Here is a 20,448-nt window from a genome sequence, read left to right as displayed (position 1 = left end):
TTAAACAGAAAAAGAACTGTTTAAAAATAATGACTAAGTCCATTTGCATTTGAATTTAAAAATTTTTAAAAAGCCGATTTTTCGCTAATTTTTTGGGAAAAACAACTGTTTTTCTTTTTAAGTTATCACAAACAATTTCTAAGAGAATGTATAAGGAATTTATACTTTCTGAAAGCTAAGTTTTCATAAAATATTTCAAATGAAAAAAAGATTAAAAACTTCTGTTACCGAAGGGACCAGGTCCATTAAAAGAACACCTATTTTTTATGTAAAATTAAACTTTAGGGCAAAAATTCTCAAATCGCATATTCGGTATCAAAATATAGTAACCGATTTTGGATGGCCCAATATGCTTTTAATTATTTTGTAAAGGGTTCCGATAACTCCGACCCTGGTATGGATATTATAGCCAAAAAACTAAAAATTTCCATTTTTGGGATTTTTCAACACTTTTTTGGGAATTGCGGGATTGCTGATAATAAATTTCAAAATTCGTTTTTATTTTTCCATTTTGAATAGAAAATTTTACATAGTAACTGTGAAATTTCATTAAAAACTATTCATAAATAACAATTTTATTTCAATTCGAAAAATTTGTATCTATGCAAAAATTCAATAAAAAACATTTTTTGTCATATTTTTCAATAAAGTATTCCATGAATTTTTAATTGTCAAAAGTTATAAATATTTTTGAAAAATAGACAAATAGCTTGAACGAAATTATATTATATCGCATCATAACATTTTTAATTCTATGTATAAATTTCAAAATAATCGAAAAAACCTTCTCCTGTAAAATTTGTGTTTTGTCGCTTACGATAATTTGGCGCTAAGGGCTCGATATATAACCCTTTAATTTATAATGGTAAACCAAAATTTGTATCTCCTAAGTGTATTTTTCAATAAATATTGTATTCAAATAACTAGAATTCATTAAATTCTATACTGATTTACACAAAAAATAATCTTTAAAAAATTAATATTAAGGGTATATATACATTTCCAAAAAAAAATGGAAAATTACACTCTGATTTTTTTACACCTGGTTATAGTTTGTTAAAAATACAACTTTTGTTGGATTTTTTTCTTGTGTACCAAGTGGAAAAATATCTGAGTGTAATTTTTAATTCTTTTCAAATGAATACTCTTATTGATTTAAAAATTATATCAAATTTTGGAAAAAATTTAAGGATGTTTGTTTGTATAATTTTTGCTTTAATTTCGCATTGGAATCATTGATGCAAACATTTCTAGTTGCATTGTGTAATTAGTAATTAGCTTAAATGCAAAAGCCATGTAACTTAAAATAAATCAAAATTGAGTTTATGTATGAAAACTCTGGTGTCGATGTTTTGCATTTAAGCTAACAAAGTGATTTATGGAATTGGCGGGGGTCTCAGGTAACTTTAGATTAAAAAATAACTTTCTTTACATAAATTGTGTGATATTTTTTTAAGTTTATTTAAAAAAAAAATCCAATCCCAGCCGTTTGCTAAACTTTTGTAAATAAATTGTTTTCGGTTAATTAACTTTAGTTACATTGAAGTATTGGTTGTGGTGAAGAATTGAGTAAATTGATCATTTCTTGATCTGATTTGATTTCGTGTGATGTGATATGCCTTCTACTACGTGAGAGAGTTAATTTTGTTCACTAATTTTATTGTGTTGATTTTGAATTCGTGCTGATTCCACATTCTATATTTGTGTTGCAACATATGTATGTACATCTACTTTGTTAAATTTGTTTTTGCATGATCTACTTTGTGTTTGAAGTATCATTGTAATGAGTATTTTTTTTTGTTTTGTTCACTTCACTTTAGGTCTTCTTGTTGAGTAAGTAAATATTTATTTATTTATTCTCAATTATTGTCTGCAACTGCAATACTAAGCTTCGCGACAATTGCAATATTGATTGGGCATTGTGACGTTCAGCCATTTCTAATGATTATACAGAAAATAGATTTAGGTTAGTCATCTTAAATTGAAATAGAAAAAATTGCGATTTACCATTGAAAAATTTGATGACATCTGTAAAATCCATACTGTTGGACAATATTATATCCCGATAAGTTTCCAGTAAAGCCAATGCCAAAAACAATACAAAATGTCCTGAAGCCACCTGTTTGGCTGCCCAAATTACTTCCCAGGTGGAGAATACATCATCGTAAACCAGTTCCCGTTTGAAATCCAACAAGAACCAGCGATAGCAGAAATAGAAATGCGTATAATCACCATTTGAATCCATGAGATCATACATTTCCGAGTCCAGGATTTGTATAAGAGACCTATGGTATTAATATCCCAAAATGTCACATCACGTCCGATCACAGTTGAAACACTATGTTCACTTACCTCATGTTAGCGAAATGCATATCCATAGCACCTCCATTGGGAAAATTCTCAATCATGCGTTCCATCAGTTTGCAAAAGCAACCATAGGTTAGGGCTTCATCATCAAAAATTACCAATAAAGGAGCCACTAAGTCGCACATTCCCTGCATATATCCCACCTCCAAATGTTCCCATACGTAGCTTTAGAAAATAAGAAATTTGAAATTAACACAAAAAGCTTATAACAATTAATTTCTAGCAAATTAAACTTACGTAGTTATAACATTTCTTAACTTGTCTAAATTTTCATTAGCAAAATACCAGTAGTTACGATCACAGCGCTGAACATCCTTTTCGATGCGATGTAAATTTAAAGCAAAGTTTTCTAAAAATTCACACTATAACAAAAACACCAAAATTATGTGATAAATTTATACCCCAACACGATCTCATTCAACTTACACTGTAGACACCACCATTTGAACTGGCTGGCGAAACACAGGCTGATTTAGGTTCTTGTAGAGCATCCAGAGACGCCACCACTGTTATGTCTTCATTCATGGGGGAAATTAAACTAGTTTTACGTGATGTATCTTCGGTGGGTTCATCAGTGCATTCTAGGGCATCATTTGAGGCTGCTTCTGTGATTATCACAGCATGCGTCATCTTGGACATTTCTCTAATATCCTCGACACTGTGATATTTACGAACATTATTTTCATTGAAATCATCATATTTTTCGACTTCATGAAGCTCAAAAGCTTCCATGGCTTCATCTTCCTCTTCCAATTCCTCAGGTTCAAGAGGTTCGTGTACATCTTGATGTTCTGTGACTTCATGTATGTTTTCTTCTACAGGTATTCCATTGTCATGAGCCATTTCTAACATTTCGGTAAATTCATAGCCCACAGTTTCGTACGATGATGTGGAAGGAGAACTTTTGATACTTAATAGCAACAAACCGCCTTGCTCTGGAGTAAGTCCAGCTTCCTGTTCCGGTTCAGATTCAGCAAAGCAGTGTTCTTGTATTGAAAGTGGCTCATTTTCATCAAATTCCAATACTACATTATCTTGTTCGCATATAACATGTGAAGTCTCTTGGATATCTTCATTGGTTATTTCATTCGCGTCATTTATTGTGTCGTTGTCAAGATGTTCGTTACTTAAATATTTTGTTTCTTCCACTTCAGCCAACTTTTCTTTCTCTACAATTTGTGTATCATTGCTTTGCTCTGCCATTTCTTTTGTTTCTTCAGTCTCTGCTTGAACTGCTGATGAACCATTTAATTTGTTTTCGTTTTCTGAAATTTGTTCGAAAATTGCTTGACTCTCCCCCTTTTCTTCCGCCTGCTCTTGTTCCAAGGTTTCTTCGATTATTGTCTGTCCTAAGCATTCTTTTTTTAAATATTCTTCTTCATCGCCTTCAAAGGGATCTTCTTCGTCTTCACAGTTGCCTGAATCTTTCTCTTCCTGTATGCCCATCATAATTTCATCATCAAAATCCATGCCAGGATCAGAGATATCTGAGAAATCATGATCATCGAAGACATCATTGTCCATATCACCGGTATCCAATTCTGTTTGACGACACACATGCTTGCCAGTGACATGTATTCCGTTACGATGATTTTCTGCCGAGATTTTAGCTAAAGCCTTGGCATTCTTCTCCTTCTCTCTTTGACGCACTATAGCCTCCACAGCCAACCATTCACTCATGGTAGTTTCGTAATAATGTTTGCTAGTATCATCTAATTTTTGTCTTTCCTCAATGGTTGACCCAAAGCTGAAAGCATAGAAAATAATTGAAAAAATAATTCACTCAATCCGTTGAAAATATTTATTAAGTACCTGTAATGACCCAGTAAATATGGCCAAACTTCTTTGCGTATATCATGAACTACACCGCCAAAATAAACGAGACGGAATAACTCTTCCTGACTGTTGATAACTCCATTTTCATGTAAAGCATCCCATTTGTCTTTGGTTAAACCGGATTCATTTGCAGCCACTAGAACAGTTTTTTTTTTTTAAATGTATCTATATGAACAAAATAATGAGTTTTTATTAACTTACAGTCTGGAGTTATTCGACCATTTACTAATCCTGATAAATGGGTTCGTACAGTGGATAAATGTCTGCAATAGGCCAACCAGCCATAAAACGCTCTGGATATTATCTGACGTCTCATTGTAGAGCAAACCAGTTCAATGCTCGCCGTTTGACTTGCCTGTATCTATAAAAGATAGTTTCATGTTAAACCATGCTGTTTATTCAAGATATGTATCAAGAGAAAGTTTTTACACATACAAATTTAAAGTCATGTACCAATATCTTGATGTGTATAATTTCTTGAAGACTTATTGACTCGAATTCTACGAGTATGTTTTATAACTTACTAGTGGTGGTTCCGTAGTACTTTGATCCATCGATAGACTTTTACTAGAACAATCACTACTACCCGTGGTTGAACAACTACCTAAATGTTTACGTCTAGGACTGGTACGACCCAATTCCAGAATGGGATGCGTGGCCACTACAAGTAAAGTTTATAAAATGCAGTTTGTATTAAGTAAATTTTTAAATTTTCAAATATTCATCCATCAAAACTCACAAAATTCTTCATGTTGACTTTTGCTAACAACGCGGAAGACATAATCGATCGGTGTTTCGTCGGCTGACTCCATAACCGAGGGCAATATACGACGTCTAACACTTTTTGGCCAAGGAAACATTTTTCCAATGCCCCTCTGGGACCACAAGGGCGGATCCAATTGACCGTGTGGCAAAAGTCCGGTTTCTAAGCAACTTAAAAATGATTGCAAATGACCACCCTCGGGAAAATGTATAGGTGGCCTTTGTACTCCATCCTGACCAACCAATATAATAGTTCCGCCCGTGTCCTCGCCACGATTTTGATGGCAATGGACATACACAATTTCATCTACATTAATGTTGAGGGCATACGTCCAATACGAACTCATATCACTGCCATCAGTGTCTGTATAACCGTTCATTAATTGATTGGGTGTCCATTTAATGGTCAATGATTGCACAGTTTGATGAAGACTCAAGTAGCCGGGCATTGGCTCGCTTACATCTTTCTGCAAAGTGAAATAAAAACAAATTATTGTAATTTACATATAAGAATTGTGCCCAATAAGCATTTTTACAGGAATTCAAATTTAAATCAAGTGTAATTCAAGACTTGAATTATAGTCAAGCAATTGAATTACAGTTGTATTATACTTTATTTCAATAGCATTATCCAGTAAGAACATAAATTCAAGCTATATGTTTTTTGTTTGAAAAATATTTAATTTTTTCAAATATTTTTCAAGTTTAAAACATAATTACATTTGCATTCAAGTCAAATTCCAACAAAATGTTCAAGTGCTTGAATTTTTGGGATATAAAAATTTACCGGTAAAACGAGCACATTATTTTTGCCATAGAGTAAAGTTGTACGCGAGTTTTGATGAAGTGATTCCACATAATCTTTGGCTACACTCGCCGGTGAGCTAGCCTTAAACGAACCACTGCTGGTATCTTCAGAACTTGTGTGTAAGCTGCGCTTAAAGTTAATGATGGGACGATGGCATGTGGGTGGTGTTCGATTACCCGAACTTATGCGGTGTCTTTGTACCTGCAAAAACCAACATGGAAGTAACTAACCAATATAATTGAGTATAAACTAATACTCACCAATTCATCAGCAGGAGGATCGGACCAATAATGATCTACAGTTTTGGCTCTAGTAAATTCTAAAGCACAGGGTCCCACCAGCAATGAACTCAATATGGAACCATAATCGGGATCTGCGACCAGCGCATCACGATCATAGTAATTGTTGGCATTGCTCACCAAATGCTCTATGATTTTGGCCAAACGTTTCTCGTACAAAGCCACACGTATCCACAAATACCTTGTGAGTAAAACGAGCTTTGTTATAGCATTTTTCTGTCAAGCGGAAAAATCTGTCGTTAAGCTTGTAATACTCACTTGACCACCGGACTACCCGAGGAAGAACTTACGGACACTGTATTGATCGTTGTTACCGAACTGCTACTGCCTTTGTTCAGTAGTTTGGGTTTGATAATGCTATCGCTACTAGAGGAGGAACGTTTACCTGCAACCGTCGAACTCTCAATGGCAATTTCGATTTCTAGCAAACGTCGACTCACATAGTCTGCTTCTGGACAGGTTTTAGCTATTTTCTGTATCAGAGCCGTTGTGGATGAGGTCTTGAAAAGACCGAGGGCACGCCTACGCAAACCATGACTGAGACACGTTTCCACAGCACCACACAGCGATGTTATCGAACTACTTTCCTCGTGTATATATTTTTTTGTTACAGCTTCTTCCATCAGCTGCTTCACCTCCTTCTTAACGCAGGCAATTAATCTTTCTTTAAGTTCAACATCTTTTATGGAAAATAGAAAAAATAATGTTTATTTATTACTCAGTCTTAAAGGCTTTTCCTTCTCTACTCCGTTATCAATGACATTTAAAAGTGTAATGAAAATCGAATTTAATCCTTATTTAATGATTTTTTTACTGTATACTAATTGATCCTATTACATACTCTTCCTATGTATTTATATATGGATTTAGTTATAAATACATAGGTGTGAGGAAATATTATTTACTAGCAATACACAAATATAGTTGGCTGAAATGATAAACTTTATTTATTCATAATCAATTTTTAAATTAAGAAAATAAATTAAAAAAAAAATATTCTATGAATAAGGCCTTTTAAAGTTAAGTATTTTGTAGTTTAAAATAAAAAACTTCAATTACCAAGTAATGAGTTAAAATCCACTTCTTACACAACAGCATTTTGTGTTATATTTTTTTATCGTGACGATATACTGACAGTTTTCATACAAAAATTATACTAATTGAAAGTATTGAAAGTACCACAGATAGAGAAAATGGGGCTACGAGGAAAAAAGCATTTATAATGAAATGTATATACTTTATAATTCGTCCAACGATATGATTTCGTCTATGACTTTTCTAATGTATATTTTCAGTTAAGTAGAAAAACCGTATAATTACTTATTTGCAGGGAAATCGGAAATATGATCCATGAAACATATTAACATTTTACTACGGAGGTGAAAATTTTGTAGTCACTGACGTGGTGTAAGTTTTAAGCATTAAATTTTAATTAAAATAAAAATATTGTTACGAATTGACACTAGCGATTTGTTTATAAACATTTCCATCAGTAGAAGCTTCTACTTATCAACAATGTTGATGAGTACGTTATTAGCTTTGTTTGATAGTATGTCAACACTGAATGTTTAAGCTGCGAATGCTTTCGATGTTAAAGCTCTAGAATTCGAATATAGTAGTTGTCCGTTAGATCATTGTAGAAGGTTCACGAAAGATGGCGTGTGTATAAATAGTGGCAGAGGTTGCAGTCGTCAACTTGTTCATGATAGACGCTGTGTAAATAAACATTAACTGTGTGCCTTAAAGTGTACTGTATTTTCCAGTGAATTCGTGTACATTATAAACGTGTGTTTATTAGAACACATAGTGACAATTTAAATTGTTGTTGTACATTTTAAATAAACAAAGATTTGTTAAAATTTTTAAACTACTAAACGACTTTTATTTGCAATCAAAAGTATCCGGTTTTTTTAAAGGAAATAAACCACCGTTTTCAAAAGGTAAAAACGTAACAATATATAAAAATAATGACTAATTATGGACCGATCGCCATAAAATAGGTGACATGTCTTCTGTTTATATGAAACTTATTTGTATTGAATTTTATTTGGATACAAACATTTCTAAGAAATATACTCTTGTAAAAATAATTTTCGGAAGTGAGAGCTTTGACTAATTATTATTTTTGTATATATACGAGTGGATTTTATTTGAATACCAACATTTTTTAAGATATTTATGCTCTTTCGGAAGTAATCCTGCATTTGGTTTGGACATCTATATAATTAAGATATTTATTAGACCATAACTATTTTCAGGTAGGGCAGTTGCATGGGAGCTAGTAGAAATATTGGACCAATTCTAAACATAATTCAATAGGCTTTGTACCAGGGCAATATAAAAGTTTGTCGCAAATTTGGTCGAATTAACTTTGAAATTACGACCTGTAGTTTGATTACCCACTATAGTGTTGTAGGGTATAAAAAGAAAAAATATTCAGTTGAAAAAATAAAGGCCTTTTTATAAAAATTAAAACAATATTAAAATCAAATTTAGTTCTACTTTCAATCGGAATGGAATTCTGTGACAAACTAAAACCATTAAAGATTACAAAACTTGCTCCAACTAATCGATCTCAAATAGTTCTAAAATATTTATTTTATCCGTGGCTATTCCGATTTCCCTGTTTTTTTTTTTGTATTGTTTATACATATGTTTATACATACATATATGTATCTACATTAAACGTGTCCATAAATAAAATTGTCATGGATTGTTCTAACTCTGTCCTTTAGTATCTTAAACTAAGTAATTAATAATTTAGAGTCAATCGGAAGATGAGAACTCACCTCAATCATCGATTTAATATTTTTTATATATCCAAATTATTTGATCACATATTCCCAGATCTTGAATTGAGTACATATTTGAAAATTCAGATTTTTATAAACGACTCAATTAGTCTTAGATATCACAAAGCTTAAATGTTTATAACCAATTAAAAACCAATTTTAATAATTTCCATTAAAACGAATGGTATGTTTAATGTACATAAACATTTAATGTAGGTTTATTGCAAATGTTTAAAACCCAGTATTTAAATAGGGATTTTTTTAAGATATCGAAAAAGTATCATTTTTACCCAATTTTACAACTTTCAATCGATTTCCGGCACGTGTTCTAGTTATCCGATTGCACTTAAATTTTGCAGTATTTAGTTTTAGCTACTAATGAACAAAATACGACCCATCCAAAGCAAATCAATTTTTTAAGGGCATGTCTAATGTACATATGTATATAATATTGTTTGAGTGTGAAGTAAATAGTCTGGGTATTAACCCATGTCAATCATTGTCAGTGTCATCAGGAAGCTTATACATACATATATTCAGCACGTATGAATTGCCATTGAGTCCTATACATATACATTAAGGTGGCCCCGTTTATATGGCAGAAATATACAGGCCTGCCACAAATTTTGTTCGGAATGGTTTCAATTCCATAGTTTTTATTCCAATAGATTTCAGTTTAGGTTCTTCAGATTCCGTGTAATTTTTTAATTCCAAAAATTTAACGATCTGTAATGACTGCTTGCAACATTCATCATGTTTCTAAAAATGTCCATCAGTAGAAACGTCTACTTATCAACAATGTTGATAACACGCAGTTATTAACATTGTTTGTAAGTATGGCAACATTGTCATTGAAGCTGCTAAAACCTCTAGAAATAGAACATTCTAGTTTAGTCCGTTGAGATAATTCATGCAGCTACTGGATGATGGCACTGTATATAAAAAGTGACAGCAGTTGCAGTCATTTAACAATATTAAAACAAAAGAAAAGTTTATGTTACAGAAATTCATTAAAAATGTTAGCAGAACAAATAGTAATTACAATGAACTTTTAAAACTGAAAGTGGTTTCATTCAGAAAGAAATTTTCGTTTTACTTTTTCTGAAGAAGCGAAATATTTAACTAATTCCACTTTCGATCGGAATGGAATTCTGGGACAGGCCTGGTAAGCTATCAATGTTCCCAACTAAAATTAAAGTTTATTTTTTAGAGGATACCATCCTAGCAATAGAGAAATATGAAAAAAATCAGAAAAAAAGTATACTTTTTTATCCTTTGATCCAGCTCAACAAATACGCAGAACAAGCATTTTGAGAAATTGTACCTTAGAATGAATTAAACTCTTATTTTAGTTGGGAACATCCACAACATATTTTGGGGGCCACCCTAACATACATAGAAACGCTCACCAATACATTTATAATTAAAATACAAGAAATGGACAAATGTATAGATAGAGCAACAGACATAATTTAATTAAATGTCATCTTTTAAATGAATGTCTTGTATTGATAAATTTTACAGTTATTCTTGAAATAAATATGTATATCCTTATTCAATTTACACATACTTGTGGATATCAATAGATAAAGGAGTAAAAATAAACGATAAATTTTAGTCGATTGTGAAATAAATTTAACTTAATAATTTAAAATATATTGAAGTTAATAATTGATAAGTAATAATGTTATAAATATTCTTCTGATGAAAAAAGGGCTTGTTAATCGAATTTGTTTCCTGGCTATTTAAACGAATTATCTATCCGAGTCACATATTTTGCTGAAAATTGTTCTCGATTTATATGCGTATATATTATTGATAATGCAGATAACTATGATGTAAAAATGAATGAATAATAATTCCCCGGGAGTTTTTCCCGTTTTTCATATTCAAATTCAATGTTAAAAATAAGAAAAGGGAAAAAACTCCCTAGGAATTTTTATTCATAAATGGGCTGATATGCTGAACAAATACCATGATATCTCAATGAGCCAAAAAGTCTAAGTGTAGATAGTAGGGTGTTAGTGTGAACAATTATCTATATTTAAATCCAGTTTACACTTTGTGTAGTCGAAACGTAATCTGTAATGAAACCATTTGATATCTATAGAAAATAACGATGACATTTTAACCTAAAAGAGAGTAAAAAATTACTCTCTTTTCACAAATACGGGTGATACAAAAACAAAATACATGCAATACATTCTCATGAATTAGGTTTTTGACAACAGACTTAGGTTTTTGGCTCTCAGTTACCTATCTAGTTATTGTCTATGACCAGCAGCGTAAAAGCAAAAAGCAACTGTCAAACTCCGTTCAATATATATTTTTATACCCTTCACCTTCGTGAGAAGGGTATTAGTGTTTATAAACCGGTTAACCGGTTAACCGAAAAACCGGTTTTTCTTCGAAATCTCGGTTTTTTGCGAACCGGTTAATTTAAAATGTTGATTTTCGGTTAACCGGTTTATCCGGTTTTTATCACTCGGTTAACCGGTTTTTAAAATTTGGGACTAAAATTGATAAATCTCACGTTTTTGTGCATTTCTAATATTCATTGTATGCACATTATTGGTCTGATTTGAAACCTAAACTGCTAATCTACAATACAAACCTCTTTAGATTAATATTTTTAAGAATTACAATGATTCTGAATAGTAGAGTACGATGAGTATACTTAAAAACTTTTTCAGAATAAATTTAAAAATTAAATTCCGCATAATTCTATAAGTTTAGGCTAAACCTTACTAATGATTCATTAAAAACTTAGTGATGATCTTACCAAACGTTCAATTGAATTCGATGTAAATACCTTTCTTCAATAAATTTGACTTCATTAGTGTGTTTTGTTCCTAAAATTTTAATTTATTAATCATTTCGTTAGCTTTTCAGAAATATTACAGGAGAGACGAAAAACGTTCTAAAATCCATTATTTGAAATATTTTTCAAATCTGATAATGGAGTTTTTCTTATAATGACAAATAATCACAGCTAAGAGGAAGTGGGATTATATATTATAAGTCCTTTTTTGGGACTTGTAACAATTTCTGTTTCATATCAAAAGTAGAGTTGATAATAAATTTCAAATTATCAAATATTGAATTAAACAAGTGATTTACATTTTTGGTTGAAATTTAATGAATAAACCAATAATTAAAACAAGTATTATATATTTAGTAACATATTTATACTCAATTCCATTTTAGTGAGATAATAATTTTGAAATTTTTACAAAATAATTCGACTTAGCTCTTTTGTATATTTACAGTTATTTAATATTAACCATTCCTGACTACTAAAAATTACAAAATTTAAAGCTATATATACTTTATTGTTCATTTTATGTTTTCTACACATATTTGACGGTTAACCGGTTTAACCGGTTTTTTCGATGTCGGTTAACCGAAAAACCGGTTTTTTAAAAAAGGCCAATTTTCGGTTAACCGACAAACCGGTTTTTTAAAAAGTCGGTTTTTTATAAACACTAAAGGGTATATATAAGTTTGTCATTCCGTTTGTAATTTCTACATTTTTCATTTCCGACCCTATAAAGTATATATATTCTGGATCCTTATAGATAGCGGAGTCGATTAAGCCCTGTCCGTCTGTCTGTCTGTCTGTCTGTTGAAATCAATTTTCAGACCCCAGATATCTTCGGGATCCAAATCTTCAATAATTCTGTCAGATATGCTTTCGAGAAGTTTTGTATTTAAAATCAGCAAAATCGGTCCATAAGTAACGGAGATATGAGCAAAAAACCGGGACAACCTCGATTTTTGATCTATATCTGGATTACTAAGTCATTAATATAGACAATATGGATATCTAATGATAGATATTTCAAAGTCCATTGCAACGATGTAGATAAGGCTGTAGAAGTTGGACCTACAATGGGTCAAAATCGGGAAAAAAATATTTTTTAACCCGAATTTTTTTTTTAACAAAAAATTGTTTTTGTAATACATTTTTTTCCAAAACAAAAAAAATTAAAAACTAAAAAAAAAAATTTTAAAAAATTAAAACTTTTTTTAAAAAAATTAAAAAACAATTTTTGAAAAAAAATTAAATTTTGTCTACCTAAAAATATTTATAAAAATTTATTTTAAAGTATAATTTGGTGAAGGGTATATAAAATTTTCATTAAATTTTTTCTTCGTAAAGCCTTTCGTTAAGTCTAAAGCCAGAATAATTAGCAACTAACTAAGCAAAATCCTAGCACCAAATAAATATACAATGTATTTACTACATACATACATATTTTAAATAATTAAATGCACGTACCCATTTTGAATAAACGTTGATTAAATAAGGCAATGGCCTTAGCTGTAGATTGTAAATTTTAAAATAATTGTTAAAGTAACATTATTACATATAATTCATAAAATTTAAAATTCAATTAACTATAACTAAAATCATAATTACATATATGAGCAATTCCAAAATATCGAGCGAAATAAGGATATATCGTACGTGACATAAAACGGAAGTAATTTTGAGTTAAGCTTAGTACTCTGTTAATATTGGTTGTTTCGTGCGAAATATTTTATATGCAACAAATGATCAGCTGTTGGTTTTAATTGCATGCGAAAGAAGTGCTGCTTATGTTATTTCGTGTAGAAAAATAAAGTTGCCAAATGTAATTCACATGCTTTTAACAAAAAGAACAGAGTACTGCTTTCGCAAATATTTCATTCCAAATATTTTATATGTAGTTTGACAGCATTTCACACGAAATTTTGAACAGAGTACTTAGCTTTACATGGAGAAATATGCGAAAATTTGCGAATCGTGAGTAGCGTTATGTTTCCTTTTAATTTCTTACAATTTCATTTCTTCCTTTACAATCCGTCATATTTACTAAAAAACAATATGTAATAAATAAAATTTAATATCGTATGTGACCAATTTTTCTCTTATTGTAAAACAATATATATTCTGTAAATATATGTTTACAAAAACTAAAAAAATAAATAGGAAATATATATTCGGTTTTAATAAACAAGTTGATAATAGCAAAAATAAACCAATCTGAGTCATATTCATGTCAAAATATTACATGCTAATTGGGAGCTTAGTTATCGCCGCCATCTTAGCCTAAAACATACCAATTTAATTAAAAAATTAAATACAGTCAGTTTAAACTATTATTTTTGCCCTTAAAATGTTGTAATAAGCTCTATATACTTTCACATGGTAACATTTTAGAGTTTTCTCCTATTCAAATCATCTTGAAAAGGTTTTTGTTTTTTCAGTCGTGGTTATCATTCTCGTGGAATTGCCCATATGCACATTACAACAAAATATATGATTTACTGTTTTATTTCAAGTATAGTTTTAGGCGCCGAAATTTATAATATATGGCAAGATAAAATATATCTATACAGTTAAATAAGTTCAAAAATTTTGATCCGATGGGAAAAAACAAAGATGAAATGTGAAATGTGTGTATTCTTTCACAGAAAACATGTTTAAGAGAAGAGGAAAAACTGGACAAAATATAAACATGAAAATGGCTAAATCCATTTATCAGATAATGACATAATTGACAACACCGTATGTATACCTGTGATAACAAATGCAATCATCATTTAAAATATGTGTTAACACATCAATTTAGTAATAAAATCAATTTATTACATTATAAAAGGTCATTGTTATCTTGAGGTTACATTTTTAACCCTCTAACCGGCAAGGCTGCCTTTAGGCGGGGTATGTTAAATGTATGTAATACTGCTTTATTTGCTTATTTCTCCCGTTATAACGGTAAATATGTGTAAAGAGACAAACAATTTACTTATTGTGATAAATATGAACGTGCACTTGTCTTTTGTTTTTTTATTCTAACGTATTTTTTTTTATTTAAACAATAACCTGGTATATTTGTTTACCTCAAAATAAAATTGGCCGGTAACAGGGTTAAACACAATTTGTAATCAAAATAAATTTAAGTAAAGAAAGCGCATCTAGTCATAAAAAGTTTCCAAAACAAAATGGCCCCATTAAAAGCTCATTTATTATCCTAAACTAATTTATTGCGTTTGTCCTGCCACAAACACACGCACAAAACAAACTTTCAATATGTATGTCATCATTTAACCTCGAATTATTACAACAAAACTAAAGTAATATCTAAAATTTTCATTCTTTGAGAAAATCCAACAATTTTGTTTTGCGTTTAATCATCGAAACTAAAACAAAATCAGAATTTTACAGCACAAAAACATAACATTATTATAACAAAAGAAATAAAAAATATTCGTTGTAAACAAAACTTAAAAATAAGAAATCACTGCCAAAATCATTAGGGAAGAAAATACAAATAAAGGAAACCTTGACTTTCACAACGAATAGAAGAACATGTTGATAAACTCCCTTGAATTGAAAAAAAACCAAAATACTACAAACTAATAAACCGTTGTCTCAAAGAGAGTAACGGAATGAGAATAAAAAAACACACAATTTTTTTTCTAATGCAAGGGATGTTGTTAGTGTTGCCAGATAAACTGTAAGTATACATATGGGCTAATCCTGCGTGACGAACATTTCATTCGTACACGTTTTCATATTTAAATATGAACATTTTTTGGTTTTTCAAATAAGATACCTCCAACGTATACTATACGCTATAGTGAGATTTAAGTGCAATTCACACATTTCATTTTAATTACCATTTCTTGCGAAATAATTGATCGCAAAATTTTGTGACACACGTTACAAAAAGTGGAAGTAACTTTAAAAGTTGAAGTGTTTATTCGTAATTTTAGCGAATTTGGCATAATAAAGCACACAAAATCTTATTCCTAAAAGAAAGATGAATGAAAGAGAATTCTAATATAACTTATTTGCATGAACAATCATTTGCCATTTTCATAAAAAGCCCAGAACATTTTGTTACGCACGTTACGTGAAGCTCGTTTCAAATTATCCAGATGCTAGAAAATTATCTCCTTTTCCGTGAGAAGTTGCGGAAAATTCCATTCAAAGTGAAATTACTCAAAATTCATTTGTATTTAAATTGAATGGTCAAAAATATAGCTGTCAATTGAACCAAAAATATAGCTGTCAAACAACCATAAAAAAACACATTAAAAAATTCAATTTTTTTGTATAAAATTAAGATATCTGACCTAGTGTTGGATTTGATAATAATTTTTGTATGAATGACCATCAAAATGCATTTTGTTTATATATAAAATATAATATATGTACATATCAAGTCTAACATTACAATTAAGAATTCCAAGTTTGATTCATTTAAAATTATTTTTGTTGGTAGACTGTTTCTGGGACTTGCCCATATTTAATTTTTTTATATATATTTTTGATATTTTCTGCAGGGCAAAAACACTTTTCTTGTAAAATCTATGAAACCGACCTCAATTGTTCAAATAATTTTGTGTCAATAACACTACTAGCAAGAAAATTGCAAAATTTGGGAAGGTCTATTACTTATATCTTTATTTGTTATACATACAAAGTTCCCTAAGTTGCAAAATATGAAAAAAAAACAAGTAAGAGTGCTATATTCGGCTGTGCCGAATCTTATATACCCTTCACCAAATTATACTTCAAAATTTTAAATATTTTTAGGTAAACAAAATTTAATTTGTTTTCCAGTTGTTTTTTTAATTTTTTGAAAAAAAAAATTTTCGATTGTTATTTTAAATTTAATTTTTTTTTTTTTAAATTTAAATTTTTTTTTTTTTAAATTTAAATTTTTTTTTTTAAATTTAAAATTTTTTTTTTTTTTAATTTAAAATTTTTTTTAAATTTAAAATTTTTTTTTTTGTTTTTTAAATTTTTTTTTTGGAAAAAAAAATTCGGGTTAAAATTTTTTTTGGAAAAAAAATTCGGGTTAAAATTTTTTTTCCCGATTTTGACCCATTGTAGGTCCAACATACTATGGTCTTATATACGTCGTTGCAAATGTCTTTGAAATATCTATCATTAGATATCCATATTGTCTATATTAATGTCTTAGTAATCCAGATATAGGTAAAAAATAGGTCAAAAATCGAGGTTGTCTTGGTTTTTTCCTCATATCTCAGCCATTTGTGGACCGATTTTGCTGATTTTAAATAGCAAAATTCTCGAAAGCATGTCTGACAGAATTATTGAAGATTTGGATCCCGAAGATATCTGGGGTCTTCAGAAAACTGATTTCAACAGACAGACAGACGGACAGACAGACAGACAGACAGACAGACAGACAGACAGACAGACAGACAGACAGACAGACAGACAGACAGACAGACAGACAGACAGACAGACAGACAGACAGACAGACAGACAGACAGACAGACAGACAGACAGACAGACAGACAGACAGACAGACAGACAGACAGACAGACAGACAGACAGACAGACAGACAGACAGACAGACAGACAGACGGACATGGCTTAATCGACTCCGCTATCTATAAGGATCCAGAATATATATACTTTATAGGGTCGGAAATGAAAAATGTAGAAATTACAAACGGAATGACAAACTTATATATACCCTTCTCACGAAGGTGAAGGGTATAAAAAATTATTGAAATCATTTTTTATCACAAATTTGGATTTAGAGTTTTATAAACAAACTTTTAAGCAGATATGGAGCAGATATGCAATACATAGTATTATCTGAGTTATAACTCAATTGCGATTTGGTAGAAAGTTACTTTAAAGCCAACATTTTGGTAATTTTAATTTTTTGTTTAAGTTTTTTTGATCAGTGTATGTATGCCCCCTAACAAAGTTAGACGCAAAGCCAACGGACTTAAAAAATACAGTTTTTCACGAGACACATCCACAGGACTTTATAGAATATACTGGTATTAACAGATAGGCCAGTGGAAAATTTAAAATGCAAACATTTTAAAGAAAACATGAAAATTCCGCAAACTTTTAAATTTAGGTTGAACCAATTTTTATTATCAAAAATAATCTAATATAGATATGAAACACTGTGGAAGAGTTGTGGCAATTTACTGAAGTGTTAGACTTTAAGAGTTATTTAAATAAATGTTTGTAAGGCGAAAACAAGATACATACCATGATCATTTGTGAATGTTGAAAATTGAACACAATTCGAAATATCTTCTTTAACACAATTTCGGTATTTCATACATTTGTATGTAATTATATTTCACGATCATTTGTTTTTATGAAATTAATAATTTCAGAGATTTATTAGGAAACAGTTGGCATCTCTACATATTGTAATATAACAGTAAAAAATAATGAGAAATGCGAGTTCCAACAGCTGATTTTTTATACTTTTTTACTGTTTTGATTTGGTTTTGTTTGTCTGTATTTGTATTTGTGTTTTTGTTTTCATAATTTCTTTTACTGAGCTCCTTTTTTAGCAACATATACGACATACATACATTTGTACTTGTTTTTATTAACTGTTATTTTTGTTTTGTTTCTTTTTTCTTTGATGACAGTTGACCATATGCTTGACATTAAAAACCGTTACGTAGTAAAATCGTAAGTGCTGTTATACATACACGACATATGCAAAACAAACACACAAATACTAAAGAGTAAAAGTATTTTTCTTTTTTTTATATAAACTATATAGAAACTATATACATATGTACGTACATATGAATAAGAATTGCAACTTAAATAAAATTGTATGTATAGTAAATGGATAGATAATCTAATTATTTCCTATTTTATTTATACAATTTTATTATATTTTATTTTATTAATACTTACCACCATCACCACCGCCAAAGGAATTCATTATATTCATGTTGAAAATATTGATATTTTCTTTTAACAAAAAACTTAATAAAGACTTTAAAAAAACAGTTTATGAGACTACTTTAAAACATCTGCTTTTAACCGGTTTAGTTAATAAATAAATTATTATTCGTTGTAAAATTTCCCGTCATTTTTATTTTATCAATCAAAAAAAATTATTGTAGTCACCTTCAACTTATACTCATTTTTTTTTTCATTAAAATTCCATTTTTGCTATAATTTTTGTGTGTACAAAAAATATGCTTAAAATTTTACAAAAATTTATAAATCTAACAAAACATATTTCGTTGTTTTGTTTGAAAACACTCAAAAATTATTATTATTGTGATTAATGGAAAACTGAATTTAATTGGATTTCTTTAAATAAATTAGTCGATTTTAACTTTTTTTCTTCGGTATAAAAAATACTTTTTTTCACTTTAACTTATTTTTTCATTAACACAACTGAAAAAGTCTCCCGTATTTTTTCTGTATTCTGTGGTGTGTGCATGTGTGTTTGAATGTGTCATATCCTTTCTCAACTAAAATACAAAATTCAAGTTAAGCAGCAACAGCAAAAACAACAGTTGATAAAAGTTTACATCTGTTATGTTTTCTTTTCTTTGTTTTGGCTGCTTGTTGTGTGTGGTTAGAACCGATGTTTGCTTGTTCGTTATTTTTCCCGTTTTTACGACCGTTATCTTCGAGTTATGTTTCATTACTGATTTGCCATTGTTACAACAACACGCAATATCTTTTTATTTGTATGTATGTGTTGGCTTGTCTATTAAATATGGCTGCCAGCTGGTTTTGCGATTCAAGATTACCGTTATTTATTTTATTTATCTTTCCATTGTTTATTATGTACTTGACATTTGCTGTCTTGTGGCTAAATGTCAACTTATAAGAGTTTTATTTTGTGTTCGTTTTTCTTACGTATTCGTCTATTGACCTTTAAAGTATAATTATGAAAATATGTCTACATTTCAACTTATCTATGGTTTAGTATTTTGAAAGGATTAAGAAATATATTTTGAATATGGCAACGCTTATTTAAAAAGTATTGCAAATAAAAATTGCTTAAGAAAAGGCAAATTATTTTCCGATTTCTTGTTACTGGTGGTAAAATGTTTGTAATAAATATAAACATAAACTATAATATCGTAACGTGAAATGTACATTTTGAAATTTTTAGTCAATATGAAAAAATCGCAAATTTTAATAAAGTTACGTTTGTTTGTATATCACAAAAAATAATATGGTTTGAGCTTTGTTTATAATCTTAAATGCTGGGATCAAATCGTCACAAAAAAGGAATACTAAAACAAGGAGGCTAGATTTACTTGGATCATATTTTGTCATATTTTAGACAGGTTTCTTTTTAAAACTGTCTTAAGTATGACAAAATAATATTGTTCAAAATCGTCTTTTTCACAAAAACCGAAAATAACATCAGAACTTCATTATGAAAAATTTGTTTAATTTTTTTTTCAGCTGAAATTACCATGTGAAAGGTAATTGATAAGAGCTTTATATTCTATATCAGCAATTTGTGTGTAAGTTCAAAATACTTAAACTTTTATAAGTTTTACAAGATTTTTTTAAATTTCAACATACAATTATTTAAAGTTATTAGCTAAAATCATACGTTATACACCTAATATAAAATCATCGAAACTGTATTTTCCGTTTTTCGAATCTAGTCGAATTTTATTTGAATTTTTTGAATCCTATTTCCTCCACGATTTGATGTTTGCTATATATTCAAAACAATCACACTTTGGATATCAAGATAAATATAAATTCATAAGCTTTATAATTTCATTAGTTAATATAATTATCTTT

At 29.7% G+C, this 20,448-nt stretch overlaps 1 protein-coding gene across 1 annotated transcript; it reads right to left on the bottom strand.

The window, feature by feature from the left end:
* Nucleotides 1–1,564: 1,564 nt before the first annotated feature.
* Nucleotides 1,565–18,684, bottom strand: LOC135957142 (small G protein signaling modulator 2). Its single transcript, XM_065507827.1, has 13 exons — nucleotides 18,577–18,684; nucleotides 6,331–6,751; nucleotides 6,034–6,253; nucleotides 5,753–5,974; nucleotides 4,943–5,432; nucleotides 4,728–4,864; nucleotides 4,405–4,564; nucleotides 4,180–4,339; nucleotides 2,794–4,114; nucleotides 2,605–2,729; nucleotides 2,353–2,532; nucleotides 2,008–2,285; nucleotides 1,565–1,938 (listed from the first exon to the last, which is right to left on the bottom strand). Exons 1-13 carry the CDS (start codon nucleotides 18,611–18,613, stop codon nucleotides 1,850–1,852), a joined length of 3,840 nt encoding a protein of 1,279 aa, XP_065363899.1. The 5' UTR covers nucleotides 18,614–18,684; the 3' UTR covers nucleotides 1,565–1,849.
* Between the last annotated feature and the right edge of the window lie 1,764 nt (nucleotides 18,685–20,448).

This window comes from Calliphora vicina, chromosome 4 (assembly GCF_958450345.1).
Source record: "Calliphora vicina chromosome 4, idCalVici1.1, whole genome shotgun sequence".
NCBI classification, from domain to species: domain Eukaryota; kingdom Metazoa; phylum Arthropoda; class Insecta; order Diptera; family Calliphoridae; genus Calliphora; species Calliphora vicina.
The sequence above is the reverse complement of the archived record's forward strand: the minus strand, read 5'-3'. Positions and strand labels throughout refer to the sequence as shown.